This window comes from Indicator indicator, chromosome 14 (assembly GCF_027791375.1).
Source record: "Indicator indicator isolate 239-I01 chromosome 14, UM_Iind_1.1, whole genome shotgun sequence".
NCBI classification, from domain to species: domain Eukaryota; kingdom Metazoa; phylum Chordata; class Aves; order Piciformes; family Indicatoridae; genus Indicator; species Indicator indicator.
Window position 1 is genome coordinate 6,515,352 of NC_072023.1, and position 13,167 is coordinate 6,528,518.

At 48.8% G+C, this 13,167-nt stretch overlaps 2 protein-coding genes across 2 annotated transcripts; one reads left to right on the forward strand and one right to left on the reverse strand.

Moving 5' to 3' along the window:
* Positions 1-1,613: 1,613 nt before the first annotated feature.
* RRP7A (ribosomal RNA processing 7 homolog A) lies at positions 1,614-4,774 on the forward strand. The gene is made up of 7 exons (XM_054386589.1): positions 1,614-1,665; positions 1,750-1,892; positions 2,064-2,189; positions 2,491-2,614; positions 3,237-3,334; positions 3,698-3,896; positions 4,386-4,774. Exons 1-7 carry the CDS (start codon positions 1,614-1,616, stop codon positions 4,469-4,471), a joined length of 828 nt encoding a protein of 275 aa, XP_054242564.1. The 3' UTR covers positions 4,472-4,774.
* Positions 4,775-5,687: 913 nt separating this feature from the next.
* On the reverse strand, positions 5,688-12,939 carry SERHL2 (serine hydrolase like 2). The gene is made up of 11 exons (XM_054386588.1): positions 12,792-12,939; positions 12,607-12,720; positions 11,495-11,536; positions 10,768-10,787; positions 10,486-10,560; positions 9,643-9,752; positions 9,289-9,368; positions 8,910-8,944; positions 8,060-8,136; positions 6,571-6,664; positions 5,688-6,466 (listed from the first exon to the last, which is right to left on the reverse strand). The coding sequence occupies exons 1-11, from the start codon at positions 12,937-12,939 to the stop codon at positions 6,350-6,352; spliced, it is 912 nt and encodes a 303-aa protein (XP_054242563.1). The 3' UTR covers positions 5,688-6,349.
* Positions 12,940-13,167: the final 228 nt, after the last annotated feature.

The following is a 13,167-nucleotide window of genomic DNA, read 5'->3' on the forward strand; positions in this document are numbered from 1 at the left end:
TGTTTTATTAAGGAAAAAAAAAAAACAAAAGGGGGGGGGGAGGAAATGGGGGTTGGAGAAGATAATGTATTATCTGTTTCCGAATAAACGTTTGTTATACAGAGTGGATTCTAAGCCTTTTTAGATGGAGTTGTTCCAACATTGAATCAAGTGTGCTTTTAGAAGAATATGGAAACTTTGAAACTGAAGAGTAAAAGGAGTATATGGATGAGGGAACTGATACTCATTAGCTTTTTAATCTGGATCACTGAAATTAGCAGCTGATTCTTGTGAGGTAGAAGCAATTTATGTCCTTGCCTACATTCCAATTCTATTGTCATAAAAGAAAACTACATTTGTTATTGACAGCTTAATTTTAAAAGTTACTTTATAAGAAAAAAAAATACTGTGAAATCAGAGTACTTGTTCTGAAAGAATGGAGAGATTAAGCCTTCTTTTATTAATAGATTCAGCCTTCTTTTATTAATAGATTCATGTCCATTCCAAAAGGCAAATACCAAGATGCACTTTAACTTGCTGTGAAGTTGTGCATTGTGTTTAGGTTAACTATGAGCAACGTCATGAACGTACTTCCTTGGAAGAACTACTGCTTTATGATCTAGGGCAGGTTTGGGTTTATTTTTTTAGTTAATTTAAATTGAAGTCAAACACCACTTCATGGTTTGTCTTACAGCAGTTTCTTGGACTGTGTTACTTTTCTCAGCTCTCTGAAGTTGGTGTGGCTGCGTTTGTTGGGTTCAGAAAGAAGAGTAACCACTTACTTGTAGCCACTTTCAAGTAGTTCACCTTGGAGCTTTCCAGTTTTTCCTGGTTGTCCTGCAATTTCATGCATGTATTGTTTGCATTCCACAGAGTTCACATCTCTACTCATTCACCCTCATACAGTATGGTTATATTTTTTGTTCAGTTCTTTCTGGGCTGTTAGAGATTATAAACTCCCCAGTGAAACACTGGCTGCTTGCACTAATTCATTGTGGCTGGCCAGGACCAGGGATTGGTAACTCTGTAATAATGTTTCTTTTTCCTTTGCTCTTTCAAAAGCACACTGACTTCTAAAGCGATGCTACACTTTCTAAGCTTTTCTGGTGTATTTTCATGAGTTTTGCATGTACCATTTGTTCTGATGATATTCATTAACTTGAATCAACTCTCCAAATAATTTCTTAACTTTCACTGACACTTTTTCATCTGTTACACTTGTGTTGCTCCAGTACCTTTATTTTTGGAGTGGTCCTGTCTTCTGTTCAGTCATAAATACAAGTTTCTCTTTAAAAAACGTTGGGTTTACAGTTGTCTTTGAATGATTTATGTATCTTGATTGATTTATTTGCCACTCTAGGATTAAGCACATTGCCTGCGTTTTACACGTGTCCAGGTTTTCACTTTCAGAACTGTTATGCTAAATGGTGGTGAGCAGTAAGCTTTGTTACAGACCATCCCGTGAGATGCTCTGGATGGCAAAACCTTGTGGAACCACTCCAGGTGCGGCAGAGGGTCCCTCAGGGCCCGGAAGGCGCTGCCCGCGCTGCTGCGGCCATTAGCAGCGCCGTGCCGCCGCGGTAAACTACAGCTCCCAGCGGGCCTTGCGCGCCCTCGCTTCCTGCCGCGCTAAGATGGCGGCCGCTGCCGAACGTGTGGTCGCGGTAGCGCCTCCGGGCTACACGGGTAAGGGGGTGCGGGGCGGCGCGGGAGGGACCGGGAGCGGGGCTGAGGCGGTAGCGGAGTCCTTAACCAGTGTGTCGCTTGCAGCTCTGGCGGTGAAGTTCGGGGAGCGGCAGCGCTCGCCGCACTGCTTGTTGGTGAAGGAGCACCAGGTTCGGGAGGGGGCCGGCACCACGCACCCGGCTCGCCGCACCCTCTTCGTCCTCAACGTCCCCCCGTACTGCAGCCGGGTGAGTGGGGCTGGCGGGGGGCTGGAGGCCGGGGGAGCCAGGCGTGCTCGGGGTAGCTGTGGGCGTGCTGGGGAGCCTCCCGGTGCGCTCCGTAGTCCGTGCCTGAGGGCAGGGAGAGGCATTGCTCCGGCTGTTCTGTACCCCTTATTCTCTGGTATTTCCTATGCCAAGGACTCGCTGGTCAGGCTCTTCAGCCGCTGCGGGCACGTCCAGTCTGTGTACATCTGTGACAAGCCAGAGCTGGGAGAGAAAAAAGACAAGTCAACGTCCAAGTTCTTCAACCGCAAAACTGTTAAGGTAAAGCTGGGCAGGGAGGGGAATACTGATGCTTTACTGGGCAGAATGGGAAAAGATTGCAAGCACTGAGTGGTGATATTTGAGATACTGGTGCTATGAGGGGCACTGGATAATGTGATTACTTGTTTAAGTTCATAATATCTTTCTTCTTTTTTTTTTTTTTTTTGTTATCCTGCTGCAACTTGTGCTTTGCTTTTATTTACTTTTATTCTGTTTGTACTGCAGCTCCTTGCTGTGTCACCAGTCTCTCTGATGTAGCTGACTGGCCTATGTGTCTGGTTTGGTTTTTGGGATTTTTTAGGGGTTTCATGTGGCATATGTGGTGTTCAGGAAACCAGCTGCTGTCCAGGCAGTCAAGACCCTGGCACAGGAAGGTCCCTTGCTGATATCAACAGAGAGTCACCCTGTGAAGACTGGCATTAGCAGTAAGTCAGCCCAACCTATCTTCCCACTACCTAGAGCCAGGAAGAACTATTCCCATTCCCTGCTGAATCCAACTCTGTCCTAGATTACTTCTCACCATTTTTGTACTAAGCTGGGAAATACCCAGTGTTTCATTGTCCTGATTTTAGTGATCTTGTTGTTCTGGACTTTGTAGTCTGGTCCAGTTGACCCTGTGGGAGAATGGGGTCACTTGCTATAACGGAAGGGCAGTTGTTCCTGGTGTCTTTTGGTATTGCATAGATTCAGAGAAACTAGCTGTTTCTTGCCCTCAAAATGGAATCCAGACTGAGTAACAGGCACCTGGTGTCTGTTGAGATGACAGCACTTCAGATACGATCCCCTGACAAGAACACAGCCCTGAATGTTGTACTTTTTGGGCCTAAAGCTACCCTATTCCTCTTGGGGGAAGGTTCAAGCTCTTACTACTTACTGGCTGTGGCCTTGGCCACAAGTTGGTTGAGCTGTGGTAGTGGGGAGGCTGAACAGAAATGGGAACAGAGGGTGTCCTTCCCTACAGCAGTGCTCTTTAGAGATGCCTAAAGGCACACCAGAGCTTGCTTGCTTCTAACAGGTTACTGCTGACTTCTACCCTCTCTGTCTCAGAGTGGATTGCCAGCTATGCGGCCTCAGTCGTGGATCCAGAGGAGCTGAAGGCTGAGGTGGATGCCTACATGCAAGACTATGACAAAAAGATAGCAGAGGTGAGGCCAGGCTGGGGAGGGGACCCAGCTAAGCAGGGGAGAGGTCTCTTGGTGCCCTAGTCTCTGGAAAAGGTAGAGGGAAACACATTAGTTGGCAGGATTGCTTTACCTCTCAGCTCCTCAACCTGACCTTTCCACACCCAGAGCTTACAGTAGGTATCTACAATTAAATTGGGTCCTTGCTGGCATGCAGTGTTATGACTGAAGAGCTGAATGCCTGTGGCCTTGGTCCCGTGGCTTCATTCAAATCTCATTCAGAAGCTGTAGCTTTGCATGTGTTAGGGGAACTGGGGGGGAAGCTGTGCGTCACGCTGCCTGGCAGCTCGTCTGCACTGAGCTGCCCTCATCCTCCTGTCTTTACAGGAAGAAGCCAAAGCAGCCCAGGAGGAGGGTGTTCCAGATGAGGAGGGCTGGGTGAAGGTGACGCGGAAGGGCCGGAAGCCTGGCCTGCCCCGGACAGAAGCTGCCAGCCTGCGAGTGCTGGAGAAGGAGAAGCGGAAAAGGGCCCGCAAAGAGCTGCTCAACTTCTATGCCTGGCAGCACCGTGAGACCAAGAGAGAACGTGAGTGTTTGAGTCTCCTAACCCTGCTGCTCTCTTGTCTTTACCACTGCAGTCCAAGGGATGTCCTTTTTCCTTCAGTGGAAGCTACCTCCAGCTGCAGCTGAGCAGTTGGCCGAGTGGCTGTGCCAATGGCCTCACCAGCTCCTGGGGGCCCCCTGCCACCACTTGTCCTTTCAAAGTCTGCTGGAGTGCTTTGCAGGAGAGTGTGTGCAGGTTGTGTCTTTCCAAAAGATAGTCCTTTAATCTGCAAAAAGGCAGCCATTGAAAAGAAAAAAACCCAGCCAGTTCCCTCCCCAAGAGGGAGCTGCAGCACTGCTGGAGATGGGCAGCCAGAGCCTCAGCTTGGCACTCAGCCCAAACACTATAAAGGACCTGATCTGGGAAGTGTGTATGTTTGCAGGTGCCAGGACTGAGCCTGTCCTGTTTGTGAAGTTCCCTAGGAGAGGGAGTTCTGCACCCCTGTGACCTGTTCTTTTTTTCCTTGCTCAGATATCGCCCAGTTGAGGAAGAAATTTGAGGAGGACAAGCAGAGAATCGCACTGATGCGAGCCCAGCGCAAGTTTCGGCCGTACTAAGCTGTGCTGAGGTATTCTTCAGATGCCTGTGATGGGGAGAGAGGTGCCCGAGTACTCCATGTGCCAAAAGCTTTCAAGGATTGGAGGCAGCTTCACGGTTGTCCCTGCCCTTGGATCTGAAGTTGGAGATCCCAGCAACTGTTGTGGGAGGAAGACTTTCCTTGGCTTGCACAGGTATCCTGCTCTCACGGCTGCTGTTCACTTCCCAGGGCGTCTGGGTCAAGGTACTGAGGTGTTTCCTGTGACAACCTGTATCTCCTGGCCACCCAAGGCACTCCTAAAGCTTGGTGAAAGCTGTGATTGACCTAACACAGCCTCTGCAGGAGCAGAGAACAGCTGAAGAACTGTAAATAAACTGCTGCTATGTTCTCAAAACGTGGGAATGCCTCCATCTCCCTCTTGGTCTGGGGTGGCAGTAAATGTGATGGCTTGTTGTATCATGGTGCTCCTTCGCACATTTGATCTGGGGGGAAGAAGAGGGAAGTGACTTCAGGAAAAGCCCAGCTGGGAAGCTCCCAGACAAGGAAAGATGTGATTTGGTACAGAGCCCTACCCCTTGCCTTGGTGTTTCCCTTCCAGGCAGCTTCCTCTTAGCCAGGAATTGGGGTGCCTAGTCTTCTAGCTGTGCATGGACCTCTAGCCTGGGCTATGGAAGGGTCTGATGTAAGCACTGTCACTAGAACAAGGTGAAGTGTCCGCTTGGGTCTTGAGGGAGAAATCAAGACTCTTCCCAAGGCCTGTTTCCACTTAACTTGTCACCAGCCCACAGGAGGCAGGGCACATGCAGCTGCTTTTGTGCCACCTTTGGACTCAATGATTGTTCACTCCAGTGCATTCTGTGACCAAAAAGGGGCACACAGCCAGCTCCAGGCTTTCACACATACATTTTATCGCCTGCAGCCTCATCATGGGCATGACCATGAGTGCAAGGTGGAAATGCTGGTAAATTCCACAGAGCTGGTTTAAAATGGATTTACTCTCCCCTAGAAAACACACTGCAAATGCAGTTTACACTGCATGGGGACACTGCCAGGCCTGCTTGGCTTTTTGCATCAATTTAAGTAGGAGGCAGATGGATCTTTAATGTGCTCCACCTAAAGCAGACTGCATGTAAAAATCACTGCCTCCTAAGGCTGGTTTTAGCTGCTTGGGCAAGCATCCCAAAAGAAAGTTAGTTCACTCCTGTAGAGTCAATAAGACATAAACCCTGGGAGCTTAATCTTTATTTAGAACTGAAATCACTTCTGCCAACTTTTCCATTATTAAGTAGTTCTCCCAGCTGCTTGAGTTAGAGGATTAGTGACAGATTTTCTAGGAGCTCATTAAAAGGGCCTTTGGTGCCCAGGTGAGCTCTCACTTAAGCTGATTTTTTGAAAAGAGCAGCTCTCACAGCAGAACAGAGACACTGAAGCCTTCTGAGTTCAGGCACCCATGGAAGTAAGCAGAGAAGTAGAACTTTTCTCTGGTTTTGCAGTAGGTCTAAATGCTGGAGGAGACTGGTCACACCATCCTCAGGAAGGAGGTGAGATAAGCCACCTGCAGTGCTGCAGCAGGTGATGCTGCTCCCCCAGAGGATGCCTTTGCCTGTGTTCCTGCTGTTTCATGGTGCAGCTTAGGAGCAAGGTGCTGAGCCTCTGTCCCTGTACTCACAGAGCTGGAAGTGGAGAAAGGATTCCTTTTCCCTTTAACCACTGAGATGCTTTTTGGTCAACTGTCCTCCAGGGAATCTGCTGCAGACCTGCTTCCATCCTGCAGTGAGCTAAGCTTAGGAAATAGCATCATCAAACTGATGTTGGATGTGAGGTAGGAATGGTGACAATTCCTTCAGAGTCTGCTTTTCAGCTCCCTGTTCTGGACTGCTGCAGCAGTGAGGGCTTCCTAGAGCCTGGCTCTAGCATTTTGCAGTGTCAGGAAGTTGCTGATGATTCCAGACACCACCTCAGGCTCATTCAGGTGCACAAAATGACTTCCAGGCACCTCTACTAGCTGGATGTGCTGGAAAGAAAGGACACAAGATGTCAACCAGGAAAGTGTTCCCTCAAGGAAACTGGGCTTGTGTGGCACTTGTGGCAGATGCAAGGATGGAAGTTTGCTCTCACCTCTTTGAGGGTAGTGTCAAAAGCCTCCCGCAGAGCTTTCACAAACTGATTTCTGGTTTCTAGCTTGTATGGTACCAAGAGTCCATCATGTGCTCTGAAAAGCAACAGCAAGGCTCAGTGCAGCACAGTGTACCTCCATTTTTCTGTGCTGCTGCCCTGGGCAGAAGCAGTGTCCCCAGTACAGTGGGGTGATAGACCAAACTGTTCTTTCCAGGCTGCAGCGTTGCAGGGTCATACACAATGGTCAGAGGAGAACTCCACAGCTTGGCTAAGCAGCTATTTTCTATCAAATTATCTCTTTAAAACTGTGGGTGGTTGCCTAGCAGTATCAGAGTAGAGAGTGGTTAAATACTGCCCCTCCAAGGCTGGCTTCGTGACTAGTCTGAGTACCTCATTCCCTTCTACCACCCTGTCTTCTGCTGTTTTTCCTTCCATACAGTTTCTCCATCTCCCCTCTGGCCCTTTCCCTGCTCCATGCTGCTGTTTTAAACAAGTGTGCCCTGCTTGGAGAAGCCAGAATTAGACATCCTGCAGAGCTAAGATCATGCTGTCTCCTACCATGCTGTAGGTGATGGGACAAGGTGACATCCCAGACTCAGGTGTGTTCTCTGTGTGGCCTGGAGGACTTACCTGTACTGTTGATGTTGCATTTCTGGACAAGCAGGAAAATCCTGAAGCAGCTCTTACAATTCCAACAGACATGGGAAGCCAAAACTGCACCTCATTTCTCAACTTCCAGCACTTCATCTCATTTCCTAGACTCTTAACCAGCACTACACAGGCCAAGGCAGCCAGAGCCCTGCACATCCTGCCCTCCAAGGAGATGGAGAAAAATGCAGAAGCCTGGCAGAACCAGATACCTTAACACCTTGTGGAGCTCTGTATAAGCCACCAGATAAGTCCCCACAGCTCCTCCCTGCCCCAGGCACCCAGGACAGAGGTTGCAGGAACTGGGTCAGGATGGGGCCTCCAGGATGGAGATGGAGACTGCCATGGTTTCACCTGTTTTCCCAGGAAAGAAGCTTCTGGGTCTGGAGAAGGGGGTAGGCTGGATTCTGTGACTCAGGAAAGAGTCAAGCCAGGAGGGAAGCAAGTAAGAGTGGTGCTATGGAGAGTTATGTTTGCCAGGATGGGCCCTTGCTGCAGGACAGAGTGAAGGCAAGAGTGTAGGGAAGACAGGGCAGGACTGGCATTTCTTCAGTTGGTTTTCTGCACCAGGGAATGCCTAGCCTGAAAACAGCATCAGGCTGGGAGGAGGATGTTCCAGCTGCTCTCTGCATGCTCCAGGAGTCTGTCCAGCCAGGACAGTGGTGGGGAACTGGGAAATGCTTCTCATGTGTGGGGCTGTACTGTTCTGCCAACTGGCCTGAAGATCTGGGTGGCTGATTGCAGGGGAGGTGGTACCAAAGGACTTCTTTTTAACCTTCACTCCTTCCACCAGGGACTACAGGGGGGCAGCGAGGGTTGGTTTGGCTTGTGCCTCACTCACACAATGATGAGAACACGATCCTGGATCTTCTGCAAGAGCTTCACACACTGCTCCACGGTGAAGTACTCTCGACTCTGCTGCAGGTGCAGAGAAAATGGCAAAGGTCAGTGACAGGAGCTGGGGATAGAGGGTGTCCCTGAACCCTGTCCCACTAGCAGCTCTGAAGGCAAAAATGGCTGCAGTCCCAAAGCTGCCATGCTGGGACAGGACAGACAGCCAAGCTGTGCACAAGAGTAGCTGGCTCTGTAAAGGCTCCTTCTGTCCAGCTGTGTTTTAGGGCTGCCAACAACGCTGCCTGCTGGGATGCAGCACATATGGGAATGATCTCATTGCAGAGAAAAGCTTTAAAAATCCTTTTACTAAAAAGGAGACAGTACATGATTCTGGCTGTCATACCCTGGCAGCAGCATAGGTAGAGGAGGCCCTGCTTCCTCAAAAGTGCTCAGACGTGGCACACGGCTATCAAAGTATCAAACATAAGCACTTTTGCTCCACTTTGTCTCCCTTTCTTGTATGGGTGACCTGACCAGGAAGCTGACCAAAAGCATCCATCCATCTGCTGCCTGAAGAGTTGTTATAGCAGGAAAATGTGGCCAGGAGGCTCTGGGGTAGACAATTGCTTAAAAAAAAAAAAAAATCAGTAACATTTTTCAGTGACTCTGTAAGCTGAGTCAGTTAATGATCGAGTGCAGGCTCCTTTAACAGCAGCATTTAAAAGAGATGTGGGAATTGGGGAAGCAGAAAAGTGAACAGCTGGGTGGAGGCTGGGCCGGGGCTCAGTGAGGGGACCTCCACTATCTCTGACAGGGCTAGGAGGCAGCAGGGGACTCAGCAGTACAGTGGTGCTCACCGTGCGGACTCTCAGGTCTCTGTTATACACCAGCCCTGGAATGAAAAAACAAGAAGGTTTTCATGTCTCTCAGGAGCAGGACTTGCTCTACTTCTCCTCATCTTTGGGGCCTGCCCAAGACTTTTTGAGTCAAGAATAGGATTAATTCTAATTTCTCTTTTTTCTCATGTCCTCAAGCATTCTAGGACTTGACCACCAACCCTAGTTGCTGGGACTGGAGAAGTCTGCTTCCAAATCTAACTGATCTTATTCAGGCTGTGTAAAACTGTAGCTAGGGCACCCTGTGCCCTGCAGAAGACAATGGATGTTGGCATTTCTCCCTTCCGCACCCAGCCTTGGCCCAGCATAGTACAAGCCCTGCCTCCATGCAGCCCCTTACCAGCGGGTGTCTCAGTTGCTCCTCGCTGCAGTAGGACTGCCCCACCCTCTGCTGTCAGATGGCTGTTTGCTTCTAAGAGCCTGGGGGAGACATGGCAGAGAGATTGTTCTGCTGGAAAAGGGAGGAAGCGAAGCGAAAATGGCATGACAAGGTGACAGCAAGCTCTTGGGCTGCTTCAGAAAAGAGCAGGAAGAATCAGCAGCTTCTGGCAGCAGAAGCAAAAGGTCTTGCTGAGACTCCAGAGGAGGACTTGAAAGAAGAAATACAGGGACAATTTTCCTTTCTTGTTCAGCCAGACAAATTCTGTCCAAGGTGAGGGCAGACAGCAAATGAAAAGGACAGATGGAAACCTACCTCTCCAAAGCTGCTTCAGGGCTGCGTGCTTTGGGAGCTTGCTGCTTTGCCTCTAGACTCAGCAGTCTGTCAATCGCCAGTCGTTTTGATTCCAGCCACGCCTCAGTGTCCTTAAACAAAGAGAAGTAGGGAACAGGAGTAAACCTCCTTTTTTGAAGAGGGTAGAAGAGAACACTTCACCCTTCAGCATCTCTCAGAACTTTTACCAGTTCTGAACATCGTGTTAGAAATTACCCATTTCTGGGGAAAAGGGAACAGCAACAGTTAAAAGGCAAGGTAGGAACAGAAAAACTAAGCACTGCTGTGAAGAACTTGGTAATTTTAACCCGTGCAATCTTTTGTACCCTTTCCTACTTCACTTTTGTGTTGAGGACGAGTGTCCAAAGAACAAGGGAAATCTGGTAGATTTTGTCTCTGCTTCTGGGCTTTTGTCTCGCTTCTGCAAACCAAAGCCCCAGCACCTGGTAGCAATGATGGCAGGTTGTAAATGGAGTTTTATGTCCTGCCAGGTTACCCAACAAGCTGTTGGCAAAAAGTCACCCTCAGCTGGCAGCTGCTTGGACAGAGGTTCCAGTTCCCTTTGCAGAAAGGCATGGCACAGATAAGTGAATTTCAGAGCTAAGGGACTGCAGGATCTGGAGCACTACCGAGTGTCCTCCAAGGGCCACCCTCAGCAGGGCCCTTATGCCACGCACCGAGGAGCAGATCTGTGCCTGCCAGAAGGAAAAGCTTAGAGACTTGTGTGACCTGACAGGAACTGGTCACAGCAGTGCTTTTTCTGAACAAATGAAAAGGAAAAAAAAATTGTTTTAAAAGAGAAGGGAAAGACATTTGAAATCTAACCTCTGGAGCTAGCAGAAAGCCAAGATTTTCCAGCAGGATCACCTTATCCACCATCTCAGGATAAAGGAAACAGAACTGAGGAGAGAGAAAACAATATGAGAAAAAAAAGAACAGCTGGCCACTGAGTGATGTCTTATCCTGCTACCCTAGAGAAGGGGTCAGGGAAGGGCTTCTGCTACCCTCAGATCCAAGCTCCACACTCTTTGTCCCTTCCTTCTTTTTCCATTTGTTGTCCCAGGTGCAGAAATCACAAACCCCACGAAGAAAGGAAGCTTTACTCACCATTCCTGCCACAGACCCACCTGCAAAGGAGAGAATGGTGGTCAGTTACCCACAGGACACCCCCAAACCAGAAGGTTTCCTTCCCCACAGCAGGAGCTGCCTTAGAAGCATAAATGCACATTGTACCAAAGGATAAAACACCAGCTATGAAGTACAGCTCTCTGAGCAGGCAGGAGTTAACAGCCAGCTGGACTCCCTCTCCTGCACCATCCCCTCTTAGGCAGCAAAGACCACAGAGCAGGTACTAGTTAAAACATTACAGTTTGCAGGTCCTGTGAGTTGTGGCTACAGCAGCCCTGGGGAACACAACTCAGATTGTGGCAAAACCTAATCATATCCCAAACACAAAGTGAGTGCTTAGAGTTCAGTTCCCCTCTGCAAGCATCCATGACCCACCACGAAGGGTCCTGCTGTCCCCACTTTATGGTTACAGGGGGACCTGGCACTAAGGCCTGCTGTAAATTCTCTTGCAGAACACCCTCTCTGCCCATCACTGGGGGTGGAGGAAAGGCCCACAAGAAGTTATCACTGTTTATACTACAAGGTCTTGAAAGCAAAAGCATTTCAAGTAAGGGCAGAGATTGTTGAATCACTCAAGCAGGAAAACCTGGGAATTGACATAACATAATAAATATTCCAACCCAGCTCCTAGCAGCCTGTCTTGTAAATTAATTATCTACTTCTATTTCCATGAATTTCACAGCTTACAAGGACAAGAGCCACTTACCCATACTGTGACCCATCAGGGTGAACCGTCTCCACTGCAAGGCTAAGTGGCAACAGACAAAAACAGTTCTGCATTAGAAACCAGAGCAGCATCTTGCTGCTTCACCACCAACACAGGCCCCTTCTCCCAGGAGGGCTTTTGCACTGCTTAATTTGCTTCCTAATCCAGAAATGGGGTAGCTAAGTAGGCCAGTTTTAAAGAAAAAGAGCATCCACTACTTCATTTCTTTGGTAGCTAAGTAACACAGCTCTCAAGCTCTCTCTGGATGGCAAATAAGCTACAGCAAATTCCCATTCGTTGCCAGACATAAGACTGGCAGGAAGCAAAGGAGTCTAACTGGGCAGCATCTGCTGGAAGAGAGACCTTGACAGAGCATCTTGCTGCAGGGCATTCCACAAGAGCTGTGAGGACGCAGAGCCAGGTCCACTGCCTTGAGGAAAGTATCATCATTCCAAGGAAAAGCTCTCTTCCCTGTTTAGCACATGAGGGTCTTCAGTCCTGTTTTAGGGCACTTCAAGTGGCTTTTGGGGAAATATCACTTCAACAGAGCTGCCCATCTGAAATCTACTTCATTGAAAGATGTATCTTACCCTTTGTCACGTCAAAGAACTTCTAGAGGCTCTTTGTACACTGAATAAGGACACAAAACTGAATAAGGATGCATATGCTGCAACCCCCCACAAGATCAGAACATAGACCAGCAGTTAGATCAGGAGTAATTAGGAGCCCAAGGCACTCCCTTTCAGATTGCTCTGTTACGACAATTAAACAAGCAGTAAGTTGCCATCAGGAATAACCAGAACCCTGCTTACATCTGACACTAGTTAGAGTTCACTGTCTGCTTACAAAAAGTCATCCAGCATTTCATCACTACTGCTGTTTAGGACAGAAATACTTGGTTCCCAAGGCCTGTTGCCTCCTCCTCTCAAAACAGTCAAAAAGAAGAGTGATTATTCAGTTGGTGGTCACAAAGTATTGGCTAACATCACACTGGGGTGAAGCAGAAAGAACTGAACCCACTCCTGGCAGTAGATGTTGCTTTCTTGTTCTAAGGAACAGGACAAATTATCTCCTGCACCAATACCCCATCAAGGGGCCCTTCAGCTACCCACCTGCTGCCACCCTGCGCACATCAGTCACGTAGTCCAGGAAATAGTAAGGGGCACCTGCAGGTCGGTGGGATGATAAACCATGGCCAGAAAAATCCATTGCCACATAATAGTAGCCTGAAAGGGAGAGAATATCAGGTGTACAGCCCTGCAACACAACAGGAAACATCCTGAAGAGCCAGGCCTACCTTTGGGGAGCAGTGGAATGAGCTTATCAAAGGTGTTGGCATTGTCCAGCCAGCCATGCAAGCACAACACAGGGTGTCCCTCTGAGGGTCCCCAGGCCTTAGCTGCCACGTGGCCCCAGGGCACAGGGAACTTCAACTCTGAGAACATGCCCAAAATAGAGTGCTCACAAGTGATGTCCCTGAAGAGCCAGGTGCTCAGAGTAGGTCCCAGGGATCTTGTTAATGGCCCAGAGGTCTGAAAAGAATAATACAGGTCTTTAGTAACTCACCAGCCTCCAGTGGTCTTAATTAGCAGCTTGCTGATTTATAGCTCCCCATTCAACATCCCAAGCTGCCATCCCTGCCTGGCTGCCTGGGGATTCCTCTTCCCAGCACG

Bases quoted from the DNA above. Each gene is read 5' to 3' on its own strand.
- RRP7A (XM_054386589.1), top strand. From the start codon at position 1,614: ATGGCGGCCGCTGCCGAACGTGTGGTCGCGGTAGCGCCTCCGGGCTAC. The intron at 1,893-2,063 runs GTGAGTGGGGCT...TCCTATGCCAAG, and splicing joins TCCCCCCGTACTGCAGCCGG to GACTCGCTGGTCAGGCTCTT. The intron at 3,897-4,385 runs GTGAGTGTTTGA...TTCCTTGCTCAG, and splicing joins CCGTGAGACCAAGAGAGAAC to ATATCGCCCAGTTGAGGAAG.
- SERHL2 (XM_054386588.1), bottom strand. From the start codon at position 12,939: ATGTTCTCAGAGTTGAAGTTCCCTGTGCCCTGGGGCCACGTGGCAGCT. The intron at 12,721-12,791 runs GTAGGCCTGGCT...TCTCCCTTTCAG, and splicing joins CATTCCACTGCTCCCCAAAG to GCTACTATTATGTGGCAATG. The intron at 9,369-9,642 runs GTAGGTTTCCAT...TGTCTCCCCCAG, and splicing joins CCTGAAGCAGCTTTGGAGAG to GCTCTTAGAAGCAAACAGCC.